This window comes from Tribolium madens, unplaced genomic scaffold (assembly GCF_015345945.1).
Source record: "Tribolium madens isolate multiple individuals breed KSU strain unplaced genomic scaffold, Tmad_KSU_1.1 Scaffold_91;HRSCAF=231;Tcas5.2_LG7, whole genome shotgun sequence".
Lineage (NCBI taxonomy): Eukaryota > Metazoa > Arthropoda > Insecta > Coleoptera > Tenebrionidae > Tribolium > Tribolium madens.
Genome location: NW_025401063.1, coordinates 14,292,970 through 14,310,239, shown reverse-complemented (window position 1 = coordinate 14,310,239; position 17,270 = coordinate 14,292,970). Strand labels below are relative to the sequence as shown.

General features: G+C 29.8%; 1 protein-coding gene across 2 annotated transcripts in view; it reads right to left on the bottom strand.

The window, feature by feature from the left end:
• The window catches only part of LOC123010731 (protein Wnt-5b-like), a 36,705-nt gene that overhangs the window by 18,830 nt on the left and 605 nt on the right, over positions 1-17,270 (bottom strand). For both annotated transcript variants that reach the window (XM_044407822.1, XM_044407821.1), the window contains exons 2-3: positions 7,732-7,863; positions 895-1,136 (exon numbers count right to left, since the gene is read on the bottom strand). In XM_044407822.1, coding sequence (XP_044263757.1) covers positions 895-1,136; positions 7,732-7,859 — 370 coding nt within the window. In that variant the 5' untranslated portion in view covers positions 7,860-7,863. The remainder of the gene's footprint in view (positions 1-894; positions 1,137-7,731; positions 7,864-17,270) is intronic.

Below are 17,270 nucleotides of genomic sequence, written 5' to 3'. Positions count from 1 at the left end.
TAAGTAGGTTTAAGAAATAAAGCCTCCCTATAGATTAAAAACTTAAATAATGTTCTATATTTTCGTTACACCTTATACAATATACTATTTATACATATACAATATATTATTTTTGCAATAAGTTCAATAATCTACAGCTATTTAGTGTATACGTTTATGTAAATTTTATTTCATAATTGCTTATTAAACTTTTAAGACAATCTTTGTAATATTTTCTCTAGTGCAAGCCCACTGTGATTTCTTAGACAAGACATTTAAAACAAAAATTGTAACTGCACAAATTTCGATTGCAAATCCAATTTAATTTAATAATTTGTTTTCAAGAATTAACGACATTTTCTAGAAAGGTATAACAACAGTACCAAAAGTATTTTATTCGATTAATTGTTTATTAATAATAATTTTTTTAACAAAAATTGCTTTACATTTATAATTTTATGAAAACATTTGCTGAAAATATTATAGCGTTTACATGAACTGAATCCTTCTAAATAATCTTTAATTTTGTGAGCTTATTTCTAAAAAATATTAATATTTATTGGAAAAAGTTCTTCAATATATGTAAACGTAAAAAAAATTAAATTTTAAGTTGATTAAAACACCTGCAATTTTGTAAAAAGTATTAATGTCAAATTAGCAAGAAATATTAAATAGAACTTTCTGCCTCCACATCGTTTCTTATTTTAGACTAGTTGTTGCTCAAATTTTTGGCTTCCTGTTTACCGTTCTTACGCAATACCTCTTGAAACCTCTTCTTGTTTGTTCCAATGAAGTGCTTACGAAAATTAATTATCACCTACTCACAGTAATAATGCCTTTTCACACTCGAGTGATTTTATTCAAGCCGAGTGTTTGTTTTGCAGCTTCTTTTTTAAATAAACAAAAACATCTTACCGATTGTTATAACTGGACCAAAGACGTTAACGTCATTCAGCAAAGAACAGTTCCATCTGCGGTTTTCAAACTGATGTTTGCATTCAGAAAGCGCTTGTCGGGCCCCCAAAGCCACTGCATTCATATGGTCCATGTATAATTGACAGAGCCGGATTTGTCCGGGACTCAAGCCCGGAAGTGTGTGACATGTTGGTGGTCCTTGATCGCCTTGCATTTTCTCGTCCTTTATTAAACCCATTCCTCTGGAACAAAATTTGAAACTTTTCAATGACCATGAGACATTTCTGAGTTATTATAACTGAAGTTGTCTAATGGTTCATCGCCTCTGGTGCAATTAGAGACTGCTATTAGTGTCTAAAACGCGTAGTAATAATTCCACATCCTTTTTTCACTTATAATGTGTATAAAATACTTAATGTAATGGTTGCAGGAAGACTGCTATCATACTCGCTAATAGACCAGATTTTGTAGCGGTAATAAAGCAAAGAAATGATCTTTTCTGATTTATAGTTGGGAATACAAAAACATCAATCGCGATTACTAACGCAAAACAGAGGCTGTTGTGAAGAGGCTAATGCTGAAAACTTTTTGCGTGTTTGTTAAGAATACCGATACAGAGCTTTTTATAATTAACTTTTTATTTTCTTATTTATTTTATTACACCAACAACTATGTATGCTATTAATACAGATCTATGTATATCGTCTGTTTTTAGGATTTACAATGTTGCCAACTTAATTTTAGAATCACAAACAATCTCTACGACATATTAACAAAATGTTAACACACCTACTTAACATTTAGATACTTATATTTTCATTATATCACTCGAGGTTTAATAAGCTAATTAAAATTGTTAATTGTTTCAAATGAATGGCGTAACAAAGCCTCCATGAAGCAGTTTTTACTGCAATGAACGCTCAAAAAGAATTTGTAGAAGATATTTCAGGGCTCTATTACCACTAGTTCGGAAGTAAACATACTACAATTGGATCGTTGCACATATTTTTTTATTGCACATTCTGAAGCTTCATTAAAAAATAATTGACCCATGTTTTTGTTTTTTTTTAATCTTAATTTTAGTTGAAAAAATATACAGGGTCCGCCAGAACTCGCACCCCAGAGAAAATTTTCAAGTAAGGTAAGATACCAGGAACATGAAAAAAATGTTTAAAAAATTCTATCTGTCAAAAAATGTTGACATTTATTTTTTGATATTTGACATTTTTTATATCTATTTAAGGATACTGATGATCTTGTATATGTTTTTTACAATTATTTAGTAAAGGGACAAACCTTTTGCCAATAAAACTCACAAATAACATTGAACAGAGTTACAATTTGGGATACAGTTTCCTTGTTTCCTCTTTTAATAACCTATAGAAAAAAAACTTGGAAAATTATTTCTCCAACAGAAATAAATAGAGTCAAAGTGCAAACTTTAAACCCTCATAACTTCGAAATTTTTATAGATAAAATTTTTTTAACATTTTTTCCACGTTCCTGGTATCGTACCTTATTTTTTTCTGGGGCGCGAGTTCTGGCGCATCCTGTATAGGTATCAAAAACTCGTAAATTGAAATAAATTCAAAACGCGCGGGTTTTATTTGCGGTGAGGTAATAATCCACCTTTGCGTTCATTGGCTGTTTGAATGTCGGTAATGGAGATTGCAGATCTGTTTTAAGGTAATACTTTGGTGTTTGTGTTTGTTTATTTTAATATCTGTGTTCTGTGTATACAATAATAATTTTGATGCCAAAAATGAGTACATTTAAACGTTGTAATTAAACAGTCGCCTTATTATTCCACTTGCCACTGTCAGTTGTCACTGCACTGGTGCCAACACTGAACTCGTAATGCTTTTAGAGTAAAGCGGGAATTTATCTTGGGTTTAAATTCTACCCCAAAACGATATTTCAAACTTTTCCTAGTTAATTTTATTGATGGATCGCCTCTTTGTAGGTTAAACTCTAACGTATAAAAGTAAAAAAAACACAAAAACTCGGATGGATGCAATGACCCTATTCAGAGGTTCTCTGAGGTGAGCGAAAACAGGGGAGCACCAAGAAGGTACACTCAGAAAAGTTGAAAATGACGTCCATAAACCGACCCTCATTATTTGGATCCTCCTAGCTAACCGCAGTTAATAACCCATCTGCGAGGGGAAAGTAATAAAAATGCTTTTGCATTTAGCCTCAATATTTCTTTTAAAAAATGGTTATTTACTAAATTGAAGCTTATAAAATTTCCCACAAAACAACCTTCTCGTTTTTTTGTATCTTAATAGGTTTAGAGATATTCGCTTTCAAATATCGCACTGTTTTAAAATTAGTATATTACATAACGAGCACGGAAAGTGATAAATAAGGCACAAGCGGGAAAGCTGCGCACGAGGCGTTAGCCGAGTGCAGGCAATCCCGTGAGTGCGTTAGACACTTTCCTGCAAGTTTTGTACACTATTTTTCCTACGACCATAAATAATTTTTTTCTTACGAACATACTTTTTTTTCATAACGATTTATTTTTTATAATGGATACAAAAATACGTTGAATAATGATTTATTTTTATAATGGATCAAAAAAAATACAAAACATTCGAATGTGAATTATGCGTTAGATTTCTAACACACAACCCGAAAACAAATCGCACAGGTTTTTGACCTCGAACGATATTGCCAATTTTCGCGCATATGTAATTGTGCGTTATAATCTAGTTTCGTATATGGTCGTAGGGAAAACATTTTTTGTCTAAATCTCACGTTTACAGCAAAAGTGATTGTGGAAGAATGTTGGTTATAGATTGCAAATACCTACTGTTAGGTTTTTGCATGAAAATGTTAATATTTAAAGAAAATTTTCATTTCCGTATCCTCGTCGCCAGTTTATGTTGTGTTTACAAGCACACAGGATGGTTAAAACACTAGCATTCATATTTCTATTTTAAGGTTTTATTTCGTATGTACAACAAATCGTAAGGTGCAAATTTTCTGTAAAAATAGGTACTCACAAATTACAACCACAATAGAAAGCGGGAGACCGCACAGTGAGCACGCACATACCATTTTTATAAAAAATTGAAAATATTTCAAGAATTGATGCAAATCGAAATTAAAGCAATTTCGCCACAGTTTTGAATGAACCTAATAGTCTGGCTTCTCATGTTATTATAATGACCGATCTCAAACGGACCAATCACAGCATTGCCTTAAATTTTTGAATAAATTCAAAAATCTAAAGTGATTGTTTTTTACATTATTATAATGGCCGACCCTAAACGGCCCAATCACTATGTTTACAACTTTTACAACAATCCTTACAGTCATTCATCTATTCATTTTATTAATAATTTTTTAAGTCTAATAATTAATTTGGAAATAGAATGCGATATTTGCCAGCGAATATCTCGAAAACAATTTCGAAAAACTCGAAAAAACTATCTTGTATAAAATTTTATAGGAAGCTTTAATGTACACAACAATCTTTTTCGTAACAGAACATTCAAAAATTAGTATTTTTACCTCCTAACTAACCCAAATACGGTCCTGAAAACAAAAATTCCATTTTTAACCGTGCATACATTCCACAACTAGTTGACTGAACTATTATGCAAATTACACATTTCTCTAGAAACAATAAAGCTCAAAGAAATGAAATTAAAGTTTTTCTAGGTAGAACAAATTTGGGAATTATTGCTACATGTATTTCAAGTTTCAACATATGTTTATACTTATTAACAATTACCTACTTTGCTTAAAAAACCCTTTGTGTATTTTTTTAATTTTTTTACGTAGAACTATGAGATCAAAGCAGATTGCCTATTTTAAGTAATAGAAAACGGAACCTAGTGCCGATCTGAAACACAAAAATAATTAGCGAAATCTCAAATCACAACAAATAAATAAATTTAGTATTTTCTTTATACTTTTTTTACTTTTAAAAATTATATGTATATTACGTAGGTATACTTATTAAAATTTTATTGAATTTTATTTTTATTAAATAAATATTGTAAATTTGAGAAAGTTCTATAATCAAACCATTTGTTTATTACCTCGTGAATCATGATCTTACTGTTACTTCTAAATTTTTTTCTCTCTGAGACTAGTGAATGGTTTTCTTTAGCAAGAGTGTGATGATATTAATAGGTACCCAGGATTAAAATCTAGAAGTTTCTGCATGGAACACAAAAAAACATCAAAAAAAGATTTTTTTTTCAAATTCATTTTAGAACCAACCCTTTCAAACAAACTCAACTTTAATTATTATTACATATTTCAATGTATCAAAAAAAACATCCGTCATACAGGCATAACAGCTAGCCAGTCTCAGTTCTTCCTTGACTGCCATGCTTCCCACGCTCAACCAACAAAAATTCTTCGCCTGAAGAAGATACAATAAAAGTATCGAAACATCGCGACGAATTAAATGGTTTTTATTTCCCTTTGTCCTGTGAACCATCTTCTACGTAATCAGATTAACATATTTCAAGGACAAGAAACAAAAAATGGAGAATTTCACACATGTTGACAATGATAAAAAAAACGTATTTTTTTTTAAGAAAATAAGTAAGTAGTAAAAATTCCAATTGTTTTCGATAAATTTTTGTTAATAAATTGAAGGGATAATTTCTAATTGCTTTTTGTCAAATTTAGCTTGATTCATATTATGTGACCAACCCTTGAATTGTTTGATTCGAAAGTCACTAAATTATTCTTTGTCTAAACGACGGCTATTATGAATCATAATTTATTACTTCAGTTCATTACCTATTTTATTTATGATGCCACACACCGGTTTGAAATAATTTAAATTACCCATCTGTATTTACAATAAAACTCAAACGAAATTAAACAAACTTTTCTTCTTAATTACAAGTCCATTTATAATCTTATATGGTAATTGCTTCGATACTATAATCTAAAGGATGATACACGGCTGGCGACTTAATTGAGTCATTTAATGCAATATTACCCCTTCCAATGAAAACACAAAAATAAATTCTATTGAAGAATATTAATTTATAAATTGAACATTATTCATATACCAAAATTGATTCAATTTTAAAATAGCAAAAGAACTCAAATTAAACTCTTTTGTTACAGCTCAACTTATTAAAAGTGCATTTAGAACACAATGCTATTGAAATTCACAGTGGGTGTTGGGGGAAGTGGACACTAAAGAATACTAATGTTGGCAGCCCCACAGATAGATTCAATGTGTTCACTTTTTAATATATTTAATAAACTTTCGTTTTAAATTAAATGCCTTTCGCAATAAAATTCGCACTATCTATAAATGCATCTGACATTGTCCAAGAACAGATAAGTGCCACTAGATTGTAAATTATATTTTTAATGATTTGAACATGTTTGACGTAATTATCGTCGGAAGCATCTACAGAAATAAAACATTTCTGCACGACTTTGGAAGATATTGAATCGATGAACTGGTAGGTATTAAAAGTGCAAAATTTATGATAAACTTTGTAAAATGTTAAACATCATTTTCTTTGTTGGCGAGAGCAAAAGCAATTTGAAAGGGTACTCAGATAATGTTAATGGTCACTGTGGTGAACCGCAAGGTCCAGTCCTTGTCACTTATTTTACCATTTATCTAAGAGAGATTACTTTAGATAGTGAGAACCTACACAATCTCACTACTCGAAGGATAAAATTAAATTTGTTCTGAAATTTCAATGTAATTAGAAAATTCTCACGCTTTCTCATCGTCAAACCTTAACATTTAATGATCAACAGACATTTTAAATATCAAATTACAATTACTGTTTTAAAAGTTTTCAAAAAGATTTGAGAAGAATTCTTTTAATAAAACAAATTACGAGAAAAGTTTTCAACAATGACAAAAGTGCAACCGATTATCGTGTCGTAAAACCATCAAAGGAGTGTTTTAATAAACTTTAATAACACGCTCAAAGTTGCCGCTAAAAATCTTAACCACATGTCAAGTTTTTTAACTCGTCTTGGACAGAAGGTTTTCTTTGACCACTGTCGGAATGTCTTCTCAGCTTAATAAACCTTTCTATTCGAATCTTATGTTCCAGTGTTTTTTCATCATTTCATTGAGAAACTGTAGAGCTTTCGCACAGCTGGCAGATATTTTAATCGCTTATCAAATTTGAAGGGGCAGAAATATAAATCTTGAAGAATTTTCACGCTGACATGATACTTAATTGCACCTAATAATTTAACGTTTCACAATTAAGTATAATAAAATATGATTTTGATAATGATTTTAAAAGAGTTGTTTGCAGTCGACCTCAATTTGAAATTTATTGCTGTAGATTCGCCGGCTATTATGCCGCTGATTTATTGCACTGTGTTACTGAATCGAAAAAGTCAATCAGAAATGCAGGTGCATTTGCTTTATAAATAATAATTATTACAAAATCAGATTTTTCGGAATGCAGGCAGGCGTGTTCGAGTGAGTGAGTGAGGAGAATGTTGACATTGTAAATTTAAGTTTCACATAAAGCATTAAAAATTTATTATTAAAATTTAATAAATGGCTTTATCGAATCTGGTTTTAACTTTTGACACCAATGGCAACATAACTTTCATTCTCAGTTACATTTAATAAAAAACTTGATAACCACTATAAACTAAGATCATTAAAATGCACACATCCACCTATCTACTGTCAATCTGAATCATGTTAATTACTTGTATGATGCATTTAGACCTGTTTACCAACAAAACTTTACACAATATTTTCTTTTTTTATTAATGGAAAAAAACGTAATTAGCGGAGTGCACAAGCATAAAATGTTAATGATACAGAAATAAAACTTTTCATTAAAGTCAATAGACATAACTTACATCCATGTGCCGTTTATCGGCGACCTCCGTGCTGCTCCCGTTGAATTTATGGAGAAGATGCTCAGCACGATGTAACAGAAAAACTGCATTGCACTAGATTTTCTCCCGGACAATTCCATGAGCCGCATTTTTCTGAAATATAAAAGCTTCAAATTAAAATCCAAACGTTCATAGGATTAAATTAATGAAATTTGTCTGCATAAAATCTAAATTAATAACTAGACGCGTACTAATCTTCACAGCAGGACATGTTAAATTATCGGTACAATAAATTAACTCTGACAAACAAACAACGCATAAAACCAAAATAATATGACGAGAGAAAGTTGAAAATGCAATAGGAGGAAATAAGACTGTCTATTGTTGATGAGGGTATTATTTGGTTATATTGCAAGAGAAGAATGAAAAATTGTTAATTTTATTACACTTAGGCAGTAAAGAAAAAGTAAAGATCTTTTGACTGATAGAGTGAGTTATTTATGATAAAGGACCTAACCGATTTTCAGATGTAATCCAAAATACATTCTCACACACAACTTGGTTTTTTATGTATAAAAAATTTAGATTATTAAAATTAAATCAAAGTAGTTGTTGATATGTCATTCATTAAATTTGACAGAAAAATCCATATTTTTTTCCTTTGAATTCAAAATATACGAAGAAAAAACTGACATAACTTTGTATACAGGGTGATTCAGATAAGATAATGAGCCCAACGTTCTGGCGATGCAACCCAAAAAATAAATTTCATTTACGTCTTGATCTAATTTTAATTAAGATTAGCATTTGCAATCCATGTTATCTTATGTTGCTCTGACAGTGCTTTGACAACCATTTTATGATTTATAAAAAAACTGTTTGCCTACCGTTAATGTTTCATTCATATTGTAAGGGAACGAGGGGTAAGACCCACTATATCTCAAAAACAAAAACAGTTTTGATAAAACTGTTAACGTTATTTTGTAGAAGTATCTCAAAACTTTTCACTGCGGCAAAAGCGAGAACCTGAGCATAACACATAACGTTGCTGTGAGTAAAAAATGTTTTTTTTATTATTTGATGTTATTTTTCTATTGTGTTTCGAACGTGACTGTTAAAAATACATAGGTTGTGATGTGAACAACATCGTTTTATTGCAATCCCTGTACTTTAAACTTGACGTTAGACTAGTTATTTACACGATTACGAGTACTTGTCCATTTATAAAATGAATATTTTTTTTTTACCTACAAGGTCTCGTTGGGGTAAAATGGGGTATGGGGCATATCAATTGGCAGTGGTCAATAATAAGCAACATAAGTTCAGTGAAGTCAAGGCAAAATCTGGTAAAGATTAGGTTAAAGGATTTCTTAAGCGTCATCCAGAAATAAGTCTTCGGAAACCAGAAAATACTTCTGCTGCTGGACTTGCGGGATTTAATAGAGTGTCGGTGGGAAAGTTTTTTGATCTGTTAGGAAAAGCTTTGAATGAATATAAATTTACTCCGGATAAAATTTATAATTGTGATGAAACTGGATTATTTATTGTGCCCAAATCGAGATCCAAGATAATTGCTACAGCAAAGAAGGATGGATCACATGTCAGCTATGTGGGAAGTGGGCACATTGGGGCTGCGCTGGCGTCGATGACGACGATGAAGACGCAGTCTTTAAAACTGTAGTACCCCATCTTGCCCAATGGGGGACCCCATTTTACCCCAAGGGTGGGGCAAGATGGGGTAAAAGTATTTTTATTTCTTTTTTTCGTTATTTAAAGAAAATAATAATTTTTGTTATTTTTTGTATTATAGTCTAACAGAGAGAAGACTGATTAAGTTGATAAATAGAGTTTCGAACTTCTATGATGTATATTTAGTTTTTTATTCGACTTTAAACGTTAAGGTCCCCGTCTTGCCCCGCCTTCCCCTACTGGGTTTACACCAAAAAAACTTCTCTAATTTCGCTATCATTCCGCTATAACTGAATGGTACTAATGATGATGGTTCTTTGCGTTGATGTCAGAGTGACATAACTTGGATTCAACTTGCAAATCCTAATTTAAATGGATCAAAGACGTAAATAAAATTTGTTAATTTTTGGGTTGCGTCGCCAGATCGTCAGGGTCATTATCTTATCTGAATCGCCCTGTATGGAGAATGTCAGATAAATACCGGGGCTAAGTCTGTACAGTCAAAGGTAGAACGTCAATTTATAAAAACTGTTTTGACAGTTTTTATGTATATACAGAGTATTTCAAAATTCGCGCCCCAGAGGAAAATTCAAAGTAAGATAAGATATCTGGAACATAAAAAAAATGTTTAAAAAATTCTATCTGTCAAAAAATTATATTTCTTTTTTTCATTTTTTATGTATATTGAGTGTTACTGATGACCTTGTATGTTTTTAAAGTGCAAAATTTAAACTCCCATAATTCCAAAATTTTTATAGATAGGATTTATTTAACATTTGTTCTATGTTCTTGGTATCTTACCATTTTTCTCTGGGGCGCGAGTTCTGTAACACCCTGTCTGTTCATATCTTTTAAAAATTTCATACAGTGGCGTCTGAAAATCGATTAGTCTTTATTACTTTATTAAAATTAATTAAGTAGATGACTCATTCTGCATATTGTGAGCAAGTTCTGCAAGTTCTAGTTAATTACCTGACACCGAAAAATCACAGAACTTATTAAAGAATTCCAAATCATATTATTTCTGAAAAAATTTTCAGTTTGTTTAGTTCAGAGTAAATAATTTGCTATTAAAACATTTTAACGTAAAAGTTATAATACTTTGAAAACTGCCCAATTTGATCACTTTCAGAGTTAAAACTGTACCTAGAAGAAACAGGCATGAAAATTAGATTTAGTATTTATTTAGTATTGTTCAAAAATATCTTTTATTATTGATTTTATTAATACTAAAAATTTAAGTCGAAATATTTTTTCAAATTTTGCAGTAGAGATAATATTTTTTGTGAGAAAAAAAAATTATCCTTGATTTTTTGCTTCACCTGAAACGAGCAAATCTGATGTACTTAAAACTTCATTATTCTGATACAATGAAAAGAAAAGTTAATTTTTCTCTTGATTTTCTCTGCTTTTTAGTAAGTCCTATCACATTGGCGGTTTTATTTATTTGACAACTATATCTCACTTTGACAATTAATTTATTAATTAAATAATGGTAGTTCTTGTTAAAAATGACTGGTTTTTATCTTAAAGCTGTTTCTTTAAGTTGATATTTATTAAAATTAAATTTTTCACAAACATTTTTGTTACTTAACTTGCTTATAGGTATATTCATTTTTCAAAGTGACATCATTGTCAAAACAATATGATAGGTCTTAAAAAGAAGAGAAAAAGTCCAAAATCAAGAGAAAAATAAACTTTTCTTTCTACTGAGTAAGAATAATGAAGTTTTTATTACAGATTACAAGATCAAAGATATTTTTTTTCCTCTTGTAAACTCAATCCAGAGACATACTGTATATATCAAGAAGTAATGAAGAACTTTTTTGCTTCAAATCACCACATTAAATTGTCTGTTAATCATGATTTTAAATTGTGTGTAAAGATCAATTTGGCACATTTATTATACCTAACCTGTCAGTAATGAATCTATTATACATAGTTCCCGAGATAATTCGGTATCTAAAAAAGATTACGAAATTTTGCATGTTAAATTTTACTCAATTAAACAAATTAGAAACATTTTTAAGTTGGTTCATTAGTGTTTTTTACAATGATAAAAAGATAAAAACTTGGAAAAGCAAAAGCTTATTAGAAATAACAATAAAAAGTAAAATCAAAAAATAACTTAAAAAAGAATAAATAATATTATTAAAATAAAAGAATTTTAGAACACAAAGTAAGATAAACAAAATAGGAGTGCTTAAACCTAAGAATGCAACAAAACATAACAATTAATGACGATTGTTTACACTCTTTATACAAATCTTTTTTTATTCAATAAATATTAGTTTTTAAAGAAAAATTTTAACAGAAAACAAGGACCAAAACCGACACGACGATGTATAATACTGATGGCACCTGTGTTTAACAAAACAGATCTAGATTACTCAAGTGATTTACGAGTGGTTTTCTTGTTTGAACAAGCATCAACAAATCCCGCTATTAGATGTACAAAATGCAATTTGTATGATGCATTAAGCTCAAAGCACGCGCACTCCAGAAGACGTCAGTCGTTAATACTGACGGATTGCTGAAAAACATCAAACAAGAATGCAGTGTCCAGTATTATTAATGGTGCAAGTTATCAACATTAATTAACGTAAAGGTAAAATCACGGCGTACAAAGAACATAAAACTCCCTTAATTTCGAGCCTTCGACAATTATCCGATTACGACTCTTGGATAATTATGTTTAATCGGAACCATTTGTAACAGTCACTGTCACAGGCTTTTGTCTGATGACATTCAGCAAGATAGATCAACCGTTTTTTATTAATTAAAATCGTTCTGCACAGATAATCAGAGAGATCTGAATTCGGAACACTCGTCTCAATAATGCGAGTTATTCACCGGCGAAAAAGTGCGAAAGGAAATCAAATTAATTGTGACATTTTGTCGGTAGAGAAGAAATAAACGTATAATTCAAAATATCTATCATTGCAATATAGCTGTCAGGCCTGGTTAATCATAATTAACGCGATTTATGTTTCCCGGTTGCATTCGCCCTGTTCACAACAATCATTTGGGTCATATATTTTGCGGTATATTTATTGACCGGCAATTACAAAGAATTTTTAACATTGAGGCTACTCACTAATGGACTTGCACACCTGACGAACCAATTACTATACCTACCTTTTCAAAAATAAGACAAGCTTTTTAGTAACTTCAGGTAGATGCAATTATATTAATCAGGTATTAAAGAGTAATAAAAGTAAAATAATTATATCGCATGTAGATTGTTGTGCTACAATAATGAGGCAATTAGGGTATTAGAGATTTTAAATTTTGTTTTAAACGCTAACTACTAGGAAAGACTGAAGGTTGACTGCTCACGTGAGATGACTTTTTAAACTGCGAATTTATGAAGCAAAATGAAGATGAATTGTTGAAAAAGGGGGTATTTTTATTTCAAAATAAATCTAAAAAAAATAAAAATCCTGTTAAACTAGTAGAGATACAATTCAAAAAGCAAATAAATTCAAAAACAACCTTTTACTATCAGAAAATTGAGAAATTAGTACTTGATTTAATTAATTGAGATGTAACAATAAAAACATGGAAAAAATGTTTAAAAAATTCTATCTGTCAAAAAATTTTGACATTTATATTTTGACATTTAACATTTTTTTGTGTGTATTTAATGATTCTGATGATCTTGTATATATTTTTTTTACAATTATTTAGTTAAGGTACAAAAATTTTGCAAGTAAAAGCCAGAAATGACATTGAACAGAGTTACAATTTAGGATACAGCTTCCTTGTTTTCTCTTCTAATAGACTGTAGCAAAAAAACTTAGAAAATTATTTTTCCAACAGAAATAAATAGAGTCAAAGTGCAAAATTTAAACCCTCTTAACTTCGAAATTTTTATAGATTTTTTTAACTTTTTTTTTATGTTCCTGGTATCTTACCTTATATGGCATTTTTCTCTGGGGCGCGAGTTCTGGCGCATCCTGTATAGTAAAGTGTCTTTTTTTGTCTTATGTGGCAAATACGACAAGAAGTTATTAAGAAAATTTGTTTAGATCTTTTTTCATCATCAATTTCAAAATCATCGGACAACAATTATTTTTCATTTTTTATGTTAATTACACAAATTATTATACTATATATAAGAAAAAATTTACACTTAGGTTTTCACTACTAAACTGTTACTAACAAGCAACTATATATATTGAAATTTCACATTAAGAAATTAAAACAATATTTTGAAAAAATAAAATTTAAAAAAGTTATTTATTAAAAACTTTAACTTGTTAATCATAAACTATTTTTTTCAAAAAATGAACAGTTTGAACATACTTTCTCCACATCAGATACGAGTATAAATATTTCGACAGCATAAAGCCTAATTAGAAATCGTTAAAAAAGATACCATAGTAAATAGACTATTTGTATTTTTAAGCAATTTCATTACTGAAATCTGCCTTAAAGCCGTTATTTTTTTTATTTTTTTTTATTATTTCCGAGGCTAAAGTTGTTTGTGTCTTATTCATTAATTCATAGACATTTAAAATCATTTCGTATTACAGAAACAAATATGTATACATAAAAACAAAGTTTACAAGTTTTTAAGTGAAAATTCGCACCTATACAACTACTAAAATTAGCATAAAAGCTGCGTTTTTCTAATTTATGATCATTAATTCCAAGTCCATTATTTGCTTTCAAAACACGCCGAACATGGACAATTTTGTAACCTCAATTCAAACTCTGGTCACGACCTGTTTGTGTGAACCCCTTACCACAAACCAACAGGAAATTTTCTAATAAATTAATCGATTTTTTATGCACAAAGAATTTACCTCGGTTAGAACAAAGATGACCCCCAACAGTCAAATTTCACATTAGATAAATTGGCTTGTTCCGAATTCCTAGAAAGTTATCAACAAAGGTAAATGCAAATTTTTGATAGAACCCAATTAACATATTTTTTGAGTACAGTAACGGAAAATATTTCGATTCTTCAACGGGTTTATTTATCACGCACCTCTGTATTATGTTAGGAAGTGAAGAACAAATAAATTACAATAACTACCACCGGACCGGCAATATTTTCTGAACACTAACATTTCAAAGTTTCAATTTATGCTGAACTATGATGCATTTATCATAAATGCGTGTCGTTTCAAAACTATCTAATTTACTGTTTTAGTATTGGCATTTAAAGAAAAATTAGTTCAAAAATAAGAAAGGAATTTGATTTATTTATTTATTTTAAAATGATTTATGCACTTTTACTTGCAAAGGAAGGATACAATTTTGACGTGCCTTTAATTAGTTTATTAGGCCAACAATATTAAACAAAAGGAAATGTTTCTTTAAGTGATTAAGATCAGTAAATGTGCGTTCACACCCAGTTTCCGTTAGAATTATCTTTAATTAAATATCAAGAGAATTTTTTGAATATTTTTACAAAATTTACAACATTTGTGAATGAACCAAACAGAATATTTATCGTCGGTAGCAAATAGTTATTACGCTACCAAATAGTGGAAGCTCCACCAACCGCATAATTAGGGAGAAGGTAATCATTAGAAAGTAAAATTGAGCTCTAACGAACTAATTACACGAATTTAACGGTTGTAATTGAATACAAGCTTCCGAGATTTTTCCGCCAGACGAAATCACAATGCGATAATAAAAGCCCAACAGTAATACCAACAACGGTTCCACTGAAATCCTTTTTTCTTCGTAACTGTTACCAAAAACACTGTTTTATTCCGTCTCGTGTTCAAAAACCATGAAATGAAACCTTTTACGGCCAAATTTTCTCATGACTCCGATTTCTCCTCGAGTATTTTTATGAATGATTTTTGCAGCAGACGACCTAAGAATGCCAATGGTCTAGCGGTATTATATAAACGCAAGTACTTGACTTTTTTAGAATTTGCGACAATTAAAAGAGCATTTACGCCGTGATGTTTATAGGAAACGTCAAACGTGGAGTAAAGAACATAATCCTTTATGAGAACTATGAGCTGGCATTTTATTGCCTAATTAAAACCGCACTGACTCGGGCTTTGATCTAACAGTATTGTCTATAAGACCATTATTTCCTCAAATTAAAAATAAGTACGCACGAACGTGAGTTACAACATGAGGATTTGCTCTCCATTATTTCAACTGATTTAAAAAGCCTTGTTTTAAATATTATCCCTTTAATAATTTTTCTGATCCTGAGATGATTTATTACTTTTTAAATCGACAGTAAAAGGCGTGCGTTTTACGACTATTTACAAAGGAACACAATACGTTATAAAATGCGTTTGCGAATTAAAAATATGCTTGATGGAAACGTGTTTTTTGGAAAAAAAGACAAACAGCTACAAGTGGCAATTAAAAACTTGACATAACTGATTAAGCACAAGCGTAAACGATAATTTATAAATGTAAATCTATTTTATTGAGGCAGTACTAATTATTATTATTGCTTCAAGAAAATGCCACCAATAATAAACCTGTCCAGCTTTATCAATGACCGCTATTGCAGGAATTGTCACTTTATGGCTTGTTACCTACTGCTAAAAATTTCTAATTACAATATTTAACAATAATTAAATAATGAATCTAATTTAAATCAAATAAAGCTATTATAGTCACAAAACTAAAAGAATACTATGGATTAATTTTTTTTTCGATTAGTTTATGACAAAATTCTGCCAACTCTAATTGTATTTAATACTCATTTAACATATAAAAGTCTACTTTAGTTACAGCCACATGCAAGAATCAATTTCAGCGATACATTGAGTTTTATTGTTGCCCCAAACAAGTAGTACCTCCCAGAAACCTGTCGTACTAGCTGTTTTATCACAAGTTACTATTTTAGTACTTTATAGGTGATTATTATTGTTATCAAAAAACTAGTAACAATGCTATTAAGTTTTCTAAATTATAGTACATACAACTAACTTTACCATTTCTACGATAAAACTGATTGATCAGTCATGTAGAAATACAATTTTTTGTATTTCTATCACTGTATAAAAAGAGAAAGAAAAGCACTGTTCTATAACAAAAAATTAATTTGTACTTAAAAAATTAAGGTTTTTGTTAATCTCCATTTGGAGATCTCAACTCATAAAACAATAATTAAATATAAAGTCTAAACAAAAACAGAACAATACATTACCCCTACCCTAATAACGCAAGAATATTTTCAAGAATAATTTCTTTTGTAGTAAAAGAACAAAGAGTTTCGTTGCTATTTTTTTAAAAAAGATGATTTCTGTCCGATTTACGTTTCAAACACTCAAAATTACCTTGTCTTTCCGAGTTTATCAACATTTTGATTTAAAATTTCGCAAAACAGTTAAATACACAATTTTTGTTACTTTATTCAATAATACACATAGGTACTAATAATTATTATCTTCAATGTTTTCTGTGTAATTTACATTGATTATGTAATTTATAATTTACAACTTACGATTAGTTTGCTTTAAAAATATTTATTTAACAAAATCTAAAAGCAATCAAATTCGAGATTAATTTAACGTTGAGCAAATTTAATTTAATTCACTTTCTGTAAATCGGCCCTAAGAGCCAATTCATTCGCTTTACACCGCAACATCATCGTAATTTTTCAATAATTTAAGCCAAAAAAAAAATAATAGACTATACAAATTTTGATTTAATAAAAATCTGTGACAATTATAACAAATATTGTTTTTTATTTCTTTTCATTGTTATAATTTTAATTTCCACAATACGTTTTAATATTTTTTAACATTTATTACTTCAGTTTCGATAATAAAGGTGATTTTACGAGTTGTTATCGCACTGTAGAGTTTGGTTTCAAAATACGAGTAAAGAGTTTATTATTAAATAATTTGGACGTGCTTTGATTTGAGAAGTATTTT